The sequence below is a fragment of the Protobothrops mucrosquamatus genome, unplaced genomic scaffold (genome assembly GCF_001527695.2).
Source record: "Protobothrops mucrosquamatus isolate PMUCROS unplaced genomic scaffold, P.Mucros_1.0 scaffold2061, whole genome shotgun sequence".
In the NCBI taxonomy this organism is placed as follows: Eukaryota; Metazoa; Chordata; class Lepidosauria; order Squamata; family Viperidae; genus Protobothrops; species Protobothrops mucrosquamatus.
Window position 1 is genome coordinate 129,140 of NW_015388166.1, and position 14,994 is coordinate 144,133.

Here is a 14,994-nt window from a genome sequence, read left to right on the forward strand (position 1 = left end):
TTCGCTCTCCCGAGATAAAGGGAGAGCTTTTGGGACTCTACTCCTATCCAGGAGTACTCACCTCGACCCCTTCTCCCGGGGCACAAGGTTCCAAGCCGCTGAACAGCTGCTGACCGCTGTTCATGCTGGCTCTGACGCCTTCCCAAGCGGACGGCTCCGAAAAGAGCCGCCATCGGCGCGCCGTCCCACCGGAAGTCTTTCCCAATAACTCTTTACTTTGTCACAAGTCCACCAAACATGAGGACTAAACACGAGGACTAAACTTATGTTTACATTTCCAACATCTATCTGACATGTTTTTGAACATTTTTGCTAGTCTTGCTGGTGGCAAGTGCCATCTATAAAACATTTTATATACATTTTCTTTGTACGAAGTTTACATTGTCAGTTTGTAATTTCTTTCCCATAAATTTTGCCATTTTTCTAATTCCATATTGTATCCAAAAAATTTAGCCCATCTTATCATTGTTTCTTTAACTTGTTCGCTTTCCATTTTCAAAGTTAATAGAAAATTATACATTTTATTAATTAGTTTCTATCAGAAGTTAACAATGTCTTATCAAACACAGTTTGTTCCTTATAAAATCCATACAGTTTAACATCTTTATCATATCTAGCTTGCATTTGTAAATGTGCCCACCATGATAAATTGATACTCTGATTTTCCATTTCTTGTTTAGATTTTAAATTTCCCTCAGAGTTTAGAATATCTCTATATGTCCAGATTTTTTCAAAGTTCACTAAATTTGGGTGTAGAAATGCTTCCATTGTTGACAACCACCCTGGAATTTTCAAATATATTTTACATTTTATTTTTTCCCATGTTGTTAATAATGCATTTCTTATATAGTGATTTTGGAAATATTTATGAACTTTATTTTCCCCGTACCATAAAAAAGCATGCCACCCCAATTGTAAATCATGCCCCTCCAGATACAACAGCCTTTTATTTCTAAGTGTTATCCATTCTTTTACCCATGTTCGACCTCGAGGTGCCTCACTTGTGGGGTACCACAGGGGTCGGTCCTCTCGCCTCTCCTGTTCAACATTTATATGAAGCCACTGGGTGAGATCATCCGTGGTTTCGGGGTGGAGTTTCATCAGTACGCAGATGACACCCAGCTGTACATCTCCACCCCGGACCGCCCCAACGATGCCGCAGAAGTAATGTCCCGGTGCCTGGAGGCCGTGCGAGTCTGGATGGGGAGGAACAGGCTTCGACTCAACCCGTCCAAGACCGAGTGGCTGTGGTTTCCGGCGTCACGACATAGCCAGTTGGCTCCATCCCTGGCTATCGGGGGCGAGTCATTAGCCCCCGCGGAGAGGGCCCGCAACTTGGGCGTCCTCGGCTGTCTTTAGACGATCATATGACAGCCGTGGCCAGGGGGGCTTTTCATCAGGCTCGCCTGATACGCCAGTTGCGCCCCTTTCTGGATCGTGACGCTCTACGCACGGTCACTCAAACCCTCGTTTCCCACCTGGACTATTGCAACGCTCTCTACATGGGGCTCCCCTTGAGGTGCACCTGGAGGCTCCAGCTAGTTCAGAATGCGGCCGCGCGGGGGATTTTGGGGGCCTCTAGATACTCCCATGTAACACCTCTCCTGCGCGAGCTGCACTGGCTGCCTGTGGCCTTCTGGGTGCGCTTCAAGGTGTTAGTAACAACCTTTAAAGCGCTCCATGGCAATGGACCTAGGTATTTGCAAGACCGCCTCCTACCAAATACCTCCCTTCGACCAGTCCACTCCCACAGAGAGGGCCTCCTTAGGGTGCCGTCGGCCAGTCAATGCCGGCTGGAGACCCCCAGGGGGAGAACCTTCTCTGTGGCAGCTCCTGCCCTCTGGAATGACCTACCCCCCGACCTACGTACAACTGCGGACCTGCACCTTTTTCGCCGAGCCCTGAAAACCCATCTATTTTGTGCGGCCGGCCTGGTGTAGTCTTAATTATGTTTTAGTAAAGGTTTTATATGGGGTATTTTAGAGCAGGCCTTTATTTAATCTGATTTTAGAATAGAAATTTGAGTATATTTATTGTGATTTTTATTATCGCCTGTTCACCGCCCTGAGTCCCGTAAGGGAGATAGGGCGGTATACAAATTTAAATAAATAAATAAATAAATAAATAATGTTAATTCAGATGCTTGATAATATAAAACCCACTCTGGTAAACCAAGACCTCCATTTTCCTTGGCATCTTGTAACATTTTCATCTTAATTCTAGCTTTCTTTCCTTGCCATATAAATTTCAAGATTAATAAATTTAAGTCTTCAAAGAATTTTTTCTCAAGTTTTACAGGTATTGTTTGGAATAAGAATAAGATTTTCGATGGTATGTTCATTTTCACTGTAGCAATTCTTCCTAATATTGACAATTGTAGGTTTTTCCATTTTTCCAAATCCAGTCTTATTTGATTCAATAGTTTCGTATAATTATCTTCTTTTATCGTTGAACATCTTGCTGTTAAATATATTCCCAGATATTTGACCTTTTTAACTATTTGCAATTCTGTTTTTTCCAACATTTGTGTTTTGGGGTTTTTTTGCTTATCTATAAGGTTTTTAACTATTACTTTGGTTTTTTCTCTGTTTATTTTCAGTCCTGCCATTTCTCCGTATTGTTCTATCTTTCCCAATAGTTTAGGAATCATCTCCAAAGGTTCTTCTAGAACAGTGGTTCTCAACCTTTTTAATGCCGCGACCCCAACCGGTCGTAAGTCGAGGACTAAACCGGTCGTAAGTCGAGGACTAAACCGGTCGTAAGTCGAGGACTAAACTGGTCGTAAGTCGGGGACTACCCAACCGGTCGTAAGTCGAGGACTTTCCCTGCCCGGGAGTGCCGTGCATGCGTGGTTCCGCCCCCTGTGCCGGCCGAGGCGTAGATGGCAAGCGGCAGAGACGGAGCAGGCCGACCACCAGCTGGCCCAGCCCAAGGGAGGTAATGCACCCGCCGGAAAAGGGGAAAAAAATGGCGGACAAAAAAAATGGCGGACAGCCTTGCTTGGCGACCCCCATGAAATGGTCGATCAACCCCAAATGGGGTCCCGACCCACAGGTTGAGAACCACTGTTCTAGAATAAATACCAAACATCAGCAAATGCTTGTAATTTATATTTTTCGCCTTTTATTTCTAGTCCTTTAATTTCTATATCTTGTCTAATATTTCTATTTAGAACTTCCAAAGTGAAAATAAATAACAATGGAGATAATGGACATCCTTGCCTTGTGCCTTTTCTTATCTCAAAGTTCTCAGTATAGTCTCCATTCACAATCACTTTCGCTGTTTGTTTATTGTATATTGTTTTAATCATATTTATAAAGTTCTGTCCAAAGTCCATTATTTTTAATTGCTGAATCATAAATTGCCAAGAAACATTATCAAATGCCTTCTGGGCATCTAGAAATATTAGTGCCAGTTGTTTCCCTGGATGTAATTCATAATATTCCAATACATCCATTATCACTCTTAAATTATTTTTAATTTGTCTCTTTGGCAAAAAACCATTTTGGTCTGAATGTATAAATTCAGTTAGGAATCTTTTCAGTCTTTCTGCCATTATTGAAGTAAAAATTTTATAATCCACATTTAGTAACGATATCGGTCTATAATTTTTTATCTGTGTGAAATCTGAGTCTTCTTTTGGTATTAAGGTAATATTTGCTTCTATCCATGTATTTGGGAGTTTAGCTTCCAACAAAAGTTCATTGCAAACGTCTTTCAGCGGTTCACTTAGTATATCTTGTAAAACTTTATATAACTCCACTGGTAGTCCATCTGGCCCCAGTGTTTTCTCGTTTTTTGTCTTCTTATGGCCTCTGTTATTTCCATCATTGTTATTTTTTCCTCTAACATAATCTTACAGGTTTCTGAAATTTTTGGAAGATTATTTTCTTCCAGATATGGATCATTCTCTCTCTTGGAATTTCTTCTGTGTCATACAGTTTCTTGTAATATTCTTTAATTATCTTTTTTATTTCTTCATTTTTAAATTGTAGGCAACCTTTTTCATCTACTAAATTGTTTATAATTTTCTTCTTCTGCTTTTTAAGTTTATAAGCTAACCATCTTCCTGGTTTATTTGCATTTTCAAAAAAGTTTTGTTTTGCTCTTTTTATTTGCTGTGCCAATTTTTCTGAATCCAACAGATTTAATTTGTGTTTTATTCTTTCCATTTCTCTTTTCAGAATCTTCTTTTGTGGGTTCATTTGCATTCTGATTCTAGTTTTTCACATTTTTCTTTTAATAGTATATATTGCTGTCTTTTCTGTTTGTTCTTTTTTGCCATGTATGTTATAGCTATACCTCTAAAGTATGCTTTGGCTGTATCCCATACATTTTGTAATGTTGTATCTTCTTTTTTGTTTTCTTTGAAGAAAAACTCCCATTTCTTTTTTTGCTAGTTCTACAAATTCTCTTTCTTTTAATATAGATTGGTTCAAAGTCCATCTTGATTTTTTTTTGTATTCCTCTCCATGTCACTTTTAAAGGGTTGTGATCTGCCCATGTACCTGGTTCTATCTCAATTTCCTGCATATTTGTCCTCAGTTCAGATGTCATCCAGATCATGTCGATTCTGGACCAGGATTTTTGACTGTTTGAATAAAATGTGTATTGTAATTTTCCTGGATTGATTTCCCTCCAAACATCTTGTACTCCAATTTCTTCTATCATATTAAAAAAGGTCTTAGGTAATCTTTTTCTTCCAGTTTTTCCTGTTTTACTACTTTTATAGTCTAATGTCCCATCCACTATCGCATTAAAGTCTCCTACTAAACAAATATTTTGGTACTCCATTTCTATTATTTTTCTATGGAGATTTCGATAGAATTTTTCCTGGTTATTATTTGGTGCGTAGATTACTACCAACAATGTTTGTTTTTGATGTAAGTATATTTCTACCATCACAATTTTTCCTTCTTCATCTGAATAAATCATTTTAGAATCTATTGTCTCTTTAATATATATAGCAACACCTCTTTGTTTCTGTTGTGCTGATGCATGGTAAAGTTTCCCAATTTTTGGGTATTCCAACAGCTTATAATACTGTCTTTTTATATGTGTCTCTTGCAAACAAATTATATCTATATTTAATTTCTGTAGTTTTCTAAAAATTTTGTTTCTTTTTGATGGGAGTTTAGTCCATTTATATTCACTGAAAAAATTCCGTTTTCTTTCTCCATTTCAATTATTTATATTTAGGTCTAGTCGATCTCGTAATCCTCTGTTCTCTGGCGGTTCCTTCACTCTCTTGATCCAATTTCTCTTTCTGTTCTCCTGTTTGTATAATTGCTTCTTCAGTTGCTTCTTCTATTTGTTTCTGATCTTTTCTCTCCTCTTGTCGATGTTGCACTCCTTCATCTAAGAATGCTCGATTTCTTTCATCAAAATCTTCTGCTTTCCAAACTGAATCCAATCGGTATCTTGTATTATTCCAGTTGATTAAAATCCCTTCTGGCATTAACCATCTGAAATTTATGCCTTTTGCAATCAGCTTTGTAGTTAGGAAATGATATTGTCTTCGAGTATCTCTTACTCTCTTGGGTATCTGCTTTAACACCATGATTTCTTTATTTTTGTATTGTAATGACTCATCTCTAACTTTTCTCAGTATTTCATCTCTTGTTGTTTTCTTTATAAATCTTACATGCACTTCTCTGGGTAGTTTATATTTCCTTGCATAACTTGAATTCATTCGAAATATTTCATCTATCTCCATTTGCATCTCTGCTCTGTCTGCTTTCAAAGCCTCTGCCAGAAGATCAATAATCACAACTGCTATATTTTCTTCTCTGTCTTCAGAAATATTTTGAAATCTTAAGTAGTGTTCCTGTCTCCATTTCTAAGATCGCCACCGCTCCTTCTAGATTTTGATTGCTTGTTCTAGTTTTTCATTTTCTTGTATTAGTACTTCCATTTTTTTGTCAATATCATATGATTTATTTTCCATTTTCTGAATTCTTTGTTCATTTTTAACAATCATTTGGTGGTGGACTTCAAATTGTGTCTTTATGTCCGAGATTTGTTCGTTTAAATTATCGAAATTACTTTTTGTCTCTTCATGGGTTTTTTGTATTGATTCTTGAATTAATTTTAATGTAGTTTGCATCTCATTTTGAGCAGTGCTTATTTTCTCACGCTGCAACATTGTTTCAATAGATCCCTGGCTTGTTGGGCTAGATGTTCCAACAAAGGGTGCAGAGGAAGTCTTTTTCATAAGTCTGGTGAGATTTTATGTACTCATTTTTCCAGCCAACTATCTTAGGCTAAAATCGAAACCGTAAAAGGAGCCAACTACTTTAGGCCAAATCCAACCTCCAGTCGAGTCACAGATGTAAAACGCCCGCTGTCTCCAAGTAATTCCTGTTTTGGTTATATCCAGAGTCAACAAATTTAATTGTAGAAAGTCTTTTCACTTATAATCTCACACAAAGGCACTTGGTTTACGCCAGGTGTTGTTTCAAGGTCAAACACTTTCAGGTTCTTTTATTATTTAGTATTACTGTAGTATCTCCTTTCACCACTAGATGTCCTCGTACACTGTTTTGTCAATATCTGGTTTTAAAAGATTATTACAAAGTTTTTCTTTTAAAGTTCTTTATAGGTTATTTACCCTAGGAATTATATCTAAAAAATTTTTTTTCACATCCTGTAGGATAGATATTCTTTCTTTGAGTCAGTCTAAATTCAATTTTTAAAAGTTGTTTTATCTTCCTTAAAATCCTTCCCCCTCCTGTCGTTGCTCGCTGCTTTTAACTCTCTTCTCCCCTAGTCCTTCTGGGGTCTTTACTTCATAGCTCTTCCCAATCAGGGGATCAACATTTCTAGGTCCAAAAGGAAAAGGAATGAAAGAGCAGGCTCACCCAGTTTCAGCACGCTGTTGACAATCAGCTGTTTAGCGGAGCATCACGGCTCCTCCCTTTTCTTCCGGCTGGCGATGACTTGGGCTGTATGGACTTACCAGGCAGCCTTTCCTCCATCCTTTTGGAGGGTTTCTTCAGTCCGTCTGGACCGACCACTGTCTGGTCCGGACTCCTGAGGCATCTGTCCTTCATTGCCCCTCCAGGGCAACTTTCCGACCCCTTGGGGTCGCCGGGCAGAACGAAATCGGGCTAAGAAGCTGGAGCCCCGGCTTCTTCCACCCATCTCATCGAACGCCAAACTGGAAGTCCCACAGCATTTTATCTATGCCAAATCGTCCCAAGTGTTAAGAGTAATTTGTCCTGGATCAATTATCAGTGTTTGTTTCTTAATACCATCTCTTATCAATTATTGTCTGGTTAAATATAATAAATTCAGTCTCCATAATCAGTCTGTCTTCCCAACAAAGTCCAGATGAAAATGGTTTCTGATTAAGTGCAATAAATCCATTCCCCAATCTCCTTCAGTCCTATGGAAAATCAATTTATCACTTCTCCATTCAATCAGGCTTCTGCTGTTGTAAAAGAATGCAGGCTTGAACTTTAGAGAGGCATATGCAATCAACTCAGTTGTAAGTCTGTACAGTCCATAGCTCTTTCCAATGGGTTTGCAACCTTCAAATCACATTCCTTTTGTGAATCTAATTTATCCAGAGCTCCATGCATCTGAATATTTTCCACAGCCATTATCATTTCATCAAACTTTTTAAAAAAGCTTTCAACTAAAAATTGCATGTTACCAAATGATCTTTTTCCAGATATTAGCCACCCTTGCTTGACTGTAATCTGATACATTATTGCTCTGTGTAACTTAGCCAGGAAACAAAGAATGCTGAAGCAAATTGAAGAAATAAATAAAAAAACAGGGAAGATATTTTCTGGATATTTTCGATCCAAGATTAACAGAAAAAAAATTAAAATAAGCTCCAAATACAGTGCATTCAGAAAGAATTCAGACCCTTTCACTTTTGTCAATTTTGTTATGCTGCAGCCTGATTCTACAGTTGTTGAAATTCATTTTTTTCTCATTAAACTACACTCAGTACCCCCCCTTAATGACAAAGTGAAAACAATTTTAGAAATGTCTGTAAATTTATTAAAAAGAAAAAACTGAAATATCACATTGGCATAAGTATTCAGACCCTTTGCAACAACACTTGAAATTTAGCTCAAGTGCCTCCTATTTCTCTTGACAGGTCAGCACTGACATGTTTCTACGTCTTGACTGGAGTCCACCTGTGGTAAATTAAATGTATTGGACATGATTTGGAAAGGCACGCACCTCACAGCTGACAATGCATACAGTAGCAGAGCAAAAGCTATGAGGTCAAAGCATGAAAACATTGACAAGTGAAAGGGGTCTGAATACTTTTTGAATGCACTGTATTTTGCATATTAATAAAATGCAAAAAACACGTGACAGTCCAATATTAATGTAAATCAAATGAAAGAACACAGAAGACTCAAAAAGTGAAGTTAAAACCCAGCATACTTAAGGAATAAATTGCCGAGACAAAGATGTAAGGACCTGCCTCAGTTAAACCTCCCAAGTAAGCAGAACTCTTGAAACTTGCATTGTCTCAACAGGAACTTTTATTGGAAGGTATTGATAGCAGGATAGTAAGGCAGGATCTGAGGATTTCCCGCGCGAATGTTACATTAAAAGAACCCTTTTAAACCCCACCCCAAATGTCCATCTGGCCGGTTTGAATTGAACCAATCCATAGGTGTTAAATTGTTGTGGGAAAGAACCAATAAGTCGCCATTCTCAAGGCTGTCAGGTTTCTCTGCGGCTTCTTCCCATCCAACTGGAGATAAGGCAGATGGCCGGAGGCACATTCCTTTCACACCCCAAGTAAGATACTTCAAAGAGGATAGAACAAAGCAAAGGAAGTACATTGCGGAAGACCCACAGGTTGTCCCCCCCCTTTCCCAGCACAAGTGTCCCCCCCCCAATAGAATGGCAGAACCCAAAAATGAAAGCTTAAGAAATACATTTGACGGTCTGACACATAACCAGTGACTTTCCAACCACTCCCACAGGGAACTGGAATCTTCAAGACTCCCCAGGTGGGTCCATGGTCACCCAAAAGGCGTCTTGAGTCATTCCTAAATGCTCCAATTTAAATCCAGGGAGCAGCACAGGACAGCCAGCTTTTGGCAACAAAAACAGATCGTCGGCAAGAGAGGAAAAAACCCTTACCATTCAACAGCCATCTTGGGAAGGAGTCCAAAAACCTGGCTTTCTTTTACATATTTATTGTCTTTACAATATGTAGTTGTCCTGTCATTAGTCCTAGGGCCGTGGTGGCGAACCTATGGCACGTGTGCCACAGGTGGCACGCAGAGCCCTCTCTGTGGGCACGCACACCATCACCCCAGTCCTAGGCCTTCAGCTGTGTTTTATAAAACCTTTTCGCTTTAGGCCTCTGCCACCGTGTACAAAAAAAAAAGTTTCAATCAATCAATTTCAACTTCTTGCAGGAAAAAAAATGATCTCGCAAAGTTGGAATTGATTGAACTTTTTAGTCCCACCCAGTCTGCCGTTACTACCGCAGCCACGCCCACCCAGTGGGCCACGCCCACCCGGCACCCAATGATACATAAGTGGGTTTTGGGTTGCAATTTGGGCACTCGGTCTCTAAAAGGTTCGCCATCACTGTCCTAGGGATTTGTATAGTACAAATTGTAACATTTGTTAAGATTTTTGTTTATATATCCATTCTTGATTTCCAACTATAAATACCATATATTTGACCTTTGTGCATATTTTATTTTTATTTTAATCCTTTTATTTTGTGCAACTGAAGCTCTTTCCTCCTATTTTCCCCACAACAACAACCCAATGAGGTGGTTTGGGCTAAGATAGAACACCTGGCCCAAAGTTACCCAGCTGGGATCATTTCAATTATATAATGCTATCTTATCAGAGTCTGTCTTTGCAGTCTTCCCCACAGTGCCTTGCCTTGACTTTGCCTGTTGAGTTCAGAATTTGAGAATTTAAGATTACTTCATGTCAACCAAGTCAATGTAATAAAACAGACAGTGATTGCAACAATCTTACATTTTATTTATTCCTTAATGCTGAAGAACATCTTGGGTGGTAGGAAAATTATTAATGATTGCTTTCTGTTAGTAAGTTAATCATGTTTTAGTAGTCCCAGAGCCTACCCCAGTCGGTGGGTCAGAGTTGCATCACGCTATAGTAGGACACAGGTAATCCTTGACTTACATATGTAATGGAGCCTGCCAATTATATTCGTAAATCAAGAGGATTTTAAGTGAATTATGTTAAGTGAACAAGCCTCTATCCCTGCTCACTCCTATGCATTCGTTAAACAAATGTGCAGGTTGTTAAGTGGAATATAAGGTACCTTGGGTGGGTTGCCTCTGCCTCTAGCCTCCCAAGGCTTCCCCCCCACCCTGAGATACCCCATGTTCTGTTTCCCACCACTTGGGGTCCCCACAGCCACTTGGGCCTCCTCCCCACTCATCACTGATCGCTCACTTACCTTTCCAAGATCCCCAGGGCTCAAGAGGTTGGGATACGGAAGGAGAAATTTGCTCTATTGCTGGGCCATGTGGCAGAGTTCCAGAAGCAGCTGTTTTTGTTTTTCCCCCTGAGATGCTGGAGAAGCCCAAGCCTTCCTTCCCAAGGTATTAGCATATGCTAGTAAAGCTTGGGGAAGGAAGCAAGCCTTCTTCACTTCGGTGCTTCTAAAGCTGTAGAAATAGGGAAGCTGTGCACTTTAGGCTTTGCAACCTTCATTGTCAGGATAAAGGGGGGAAAGAGACGCCCCAAGTTTTAGCAATTTCTCTTGATGCATCTTCTCAAAGCCCCATTGACCGAAATGAGAGCAGCGTTTCTTCCTGCTCTTGGTGCAAGCGGCGCTTTTGCGAGGAGCCAGGCTGCTTCCCTTCACTCAGTGGGGAATCCGGTTTTAAAGCACTCTTTCTGGACAAGCAGCTTTTCTAAAGCAGAGGCCAGACTCTGCAGGGAGGGGGGACTCTTACATGGGCAAAACAGAATGAGTTCCTGCTGGTATTCCCCTTGCAGTATTTCAACAATTCCCAACGGAAGTCTTTGTATGCTGTTTTTATAATTGTTACAGTTATCACATTTTCACCTTTTTCTTGTGAGAAATTCAGATTGTGAAAGATTTTTAAGTAATGGTTCTCATGATTAGTCTCTGAGGATTGTTTGTAAGTATAATTACCAATAATGAATCAAAATATTGAAATAGCTTTCCATTGTTATGACCAATGATACCCCACTATAGTTTTTTTATGAGTGAAAGTTAAATGTTTTGTCTGGAAAAAAACCAAACTTTTTCAGTGATATGTAAAACTTAGTGAAAAAGTAGGCTGAAATCTAAGTTGCTGTCATATAGTAAAGTTGAAAATTGTTATTTTATGGATGACAGGAAACTGCTCTTTATTTTCCCACGCTGCAGTTCATGTTAGTCATATAGACATCTTTTCACTAATACTGTATTCTTTTATAGGTGTCTACATCTACTAAGTTATCTAGTAAATGAAATACATTTTTGAATAGTTGCTTTTAATTCTTTAGGCATCCAGATTGCGTGAAGAAGCTCATAATACAGGAAGTATCCATATGTCTGAAATTTGTACTGAATTAAAAAACTTAAGATCTTTAGTTCGAGTGTGTGAAATTCAAGCAACTTTGCGTGAGCAAAGGTAATTATTTTGTGTGCATTTTCCTGGTTTGCTAAATTTTCAGTTATGTTTGCTTGTACAACTTTTATATAAATGTAAGAACTACTGAGATGCATTCCCTAGTGCATAGTCAAGGGCTAGGAACGGTTAGAATTTAACACCAGGATGATGCTCACTGAAACAGGCATAATACCTCCCTCCACAGTCATTGAACTACTGAAGGTACCCTTGTGTGCTCCAGATCTTGAATAATAATTTAGTCTATTATGTGTGCCATTAAGGTAGGTCAACCATTTCCAGGTCCAAGAATTTTATCCTTTTTTAAAGTTAAAAAAGCATATAAACTAGTAGTATTTTTCACAGTATAACTGTTACTGAAGAGTCAGTTTGGTCTCTCAGGTGATAATTGTATTATTTTCTTTTTATAGGATACTCTTTTTGAGACAACAAATTAAAGAACTTGAAAAACTAAAGAATCAGAATTCCTTCATGGTGTGAAACACATGGGTTTTGAATACAAGTCTGTATAACCTGTTGCCCAGTCTTAACTTTTTTGGGCTGCATTTGAGTAGACTTTGGACCATTGAGTTGGGCAATACAAAATAACATGGGAAAAGGGAAAGGAAGGAAGTCATTCAGGAGAAAAATACAAGGATGATTTGTAAAACTCTTGAAATGTAGATTTCTTGTAGATGTATTCTTCATGTTGTAAATATGTTTTGTAGAGTGAAGCCATGGGAAGATATGTGTATCAGAGCTTAGACATCCAAAAGTAATCAGTGCTAAGATGGCTAAATACCTAGTCTTTTACATGTAAACCTGTTTGCAAAATTAGTTCTCTTTAGTTAATTTATCGTTCAGAAATCTTTCATTTCCTGAAATTCAATGGAAGCACCAAATGATCTGTGTCTCAAAGTTTGAAACAATTAGGGTAATATACAAAATATCATGAAATAACTGTTTCCACGCTTGCACCTGATCAAGAATAGTGCTTTTCCATTTGTTTTACAGAGCTGTAATTTTCATTTTCTGTGTTCATTTTCCTTTTGAATTCCTGATTATGATTTTATCAGTTTAATTTTTCTAATTTCTTCCTTTCATAAGGCACTGTTGTTATGGCATTTTTCTATAATCTTTTCATTCCTGTGTACAGTAGCTTAAAATTGCAGTGATTGTGCATAACCTACTTGTTTGTATAAATTATTGAAATGTATTTCCATTTGCACCCTGAAAGAATGGACTGATACTACTACTGGGCACATGTGTTTGAAAGTACTTTCCTTTCTCAGCTTTATAAGGAAATAGCCCAATGTTAACATGGTTGTGGGAGGGAAAGAAGGAAAAAGCTAGTCAGATGTGAATTGTATCTGTTGTAATAAACATGTTTTAAAACAAACAAAAACCACTGGTTTGCTTTTCCTTTGGTTGATAGCATATTACAATTTGGACTGTTCAGGGATTCTTCATCAAAGCTATTCTTGTTGAATACTTTTGTACTAAATTAAAAATAAGTCCTCAAGGGAGGTTTATTTTAAAAAAATGCAATTGTGTATAAACTATTTAATGACATTCAACATGGATTAGTGACACCTCCCAACAGTTGTCATATGTTAGTTAACAGCTGGTTTTTAACCTGTCTTGCTATTATGACTATTCATTTCAAAGGATGGTTGTGTTGTAGCTAACTGTTCAAGTCTGGTGCTGACTGCTGTTCTTAGCCATCACAAAATGCTGACTTTGTGTAATTGGAGTGTCTCACTGTTTGAAAATGGTGGGAAAGCTCAGCTTTGTATATTGTTTCCTAAAGTATAATAAAAAAAACTATTGCTACTACAAAATTGTTTTCTTTTTTTTAAAAAAGGTTAATAACCATTGTTTTAGTCTTCATACATTCCTAAAGTCTGTCTTTTTAGAAATTTAGGTCATGCTGAAAAATGGCCAACTTGCAAACCAGCTGTGTCATTTTTGATATATTTATTTAAATTCATTCAAAGATGCAACTGTCTCCAAAAACAGATTCCTACTTATTTATGTGTGCCTCCTAATGTGCCTATGAATCTGTTGTCTAACCTTTTTGTCTTCTTTATAACATGCTGTAAAATGACAACACTCTATAAAATGACTTCTCTTGATAGAGACCTCAAAGATGTAATATTTCCAGAAGTTTTAAAGCCAGAAAAGAAAAAGTTATTTTTGTGTAAAAAAAAAACATCTTTTTAGCACCATTTACTAATCTACAATCACTTTCTTATTTTAAGAGCATAAAATGTATTATGTATAACCTGGTCTGGTCATGAAATCATGTTTGCTTTATGAAAATTGAAAGTGGTTGATTTATACAATTAAAACTGACTAGGTGGGTGATAATGTAACAATATACCAGTTTCGTAAGAAATCATAATTTATATATGTTATGGAAAAAAATTAATAGTTAAAATAGAGTTTAATACGCTGAATTCTGGTGTTTCAATAAAGAAGTGTACCATGTTTATGGGTCAGTTTCTTTGTGCTATTCTGTTCTTTGTGGATCTCAACGGTAGATTCACAGGACAAAGAGGAGTTTTCTCATTCTAAAGTGGTTAGATTTGTTCTATTCTCCTGAACAAGCAAGGCAATCAAAATTTCATGTAATATTAACTAGAAAAATGCTAACTAGTTTTTCATTTTCATGTCATCTTTTTATAAAGTGGTAACTAACACTTCACATGATCTTGATTTTATCCCTCTGATAATGGCAGCTGAGCACTGTGTTGGCTTTTTGGGCAGCTGCCGCACACTGTTGACTCATATTTAAGTGATTGTCCACTAGAAATCCGAGATACCTCTCACAATTACTACTGTTGAGCCAGGTACCACCTATACTATACCTGTGCATTTGGTTTTTCTTGCCTAAATGCAGAACCTTACTTTTTTCACCACTGAATTTCATTTTGTTAGATAGGGTCTAATGTTCAACTCTTGTCAAAATCCTTCTTTATATTGAGCCTATCTTCTGGAGTGCTGGCTATTTCTGCCCGCTTGGTGTCATCTGCAAATTTGCTGAGTTCCCCTTCTATCCCCTCGTCTAAATAATTCATGAATATATTGAAGAATACTGGACCTAAGACAGAGCCTTGAGCTGCCCCACTGCATACTTCCCTCCATGTAGATGCAATTCCATTAAGGACTACACGTTAAGTGGGGGTGGTCAGCCAGTTATGAATCATTTGGTTTCCATATGGATTTTGGAATCCATAGTTTTCCATCTTATCAAGTAATAGGTTGTAGTCAAATGCTTTACTGAAGTCCAAGTAAATTATATCCACAGCATTCCTCTGATCCACTAATTTTGTCACTTGGTCAAAGAATGCAATAAGATTTGTCTGGCATGTAGTGATCCTGTATATGCTGTATACAG

General features: G+C 38.0%; 1 protein-coding gene across 2 annotated transcripts in view; it reads left to right on the forward strand.

The window, feature by feature from the left end:
- The window catches only part of LOC107294717 (WW domain-containing adapter protein with coiled-coil), a 122,923-nt gene extending 109,483 nt beyond the window's left edge, over nucleotides 1-13,440 (forward strand). Inside the window, exons 13-14 of one of the 2 annotated variants that reach the window (XM_015823971.1) lie at nucleotides 11,491-11,618; nucleotides 12,026-13,439. In XM_015823971.1, the coding sequence (XP_015679457.1) occupies nucleotides 11,491-11,618; nucleotides 12,026-12,095 (198 nt within the window). In that variant the 3' untranslated portion in view covers nucleotides 12,096-13,439. Of the gene's footprint in view, nucleotides 1-11,490; nucleotides 11,619-12,025 lie in introns of both variants that reach the window. The other variant, XM_015823970.1, reaches the window with a different exon arrangement.
- Nucleotides 13,441-14,994: the final 1,554 nt, after the last annotated feature.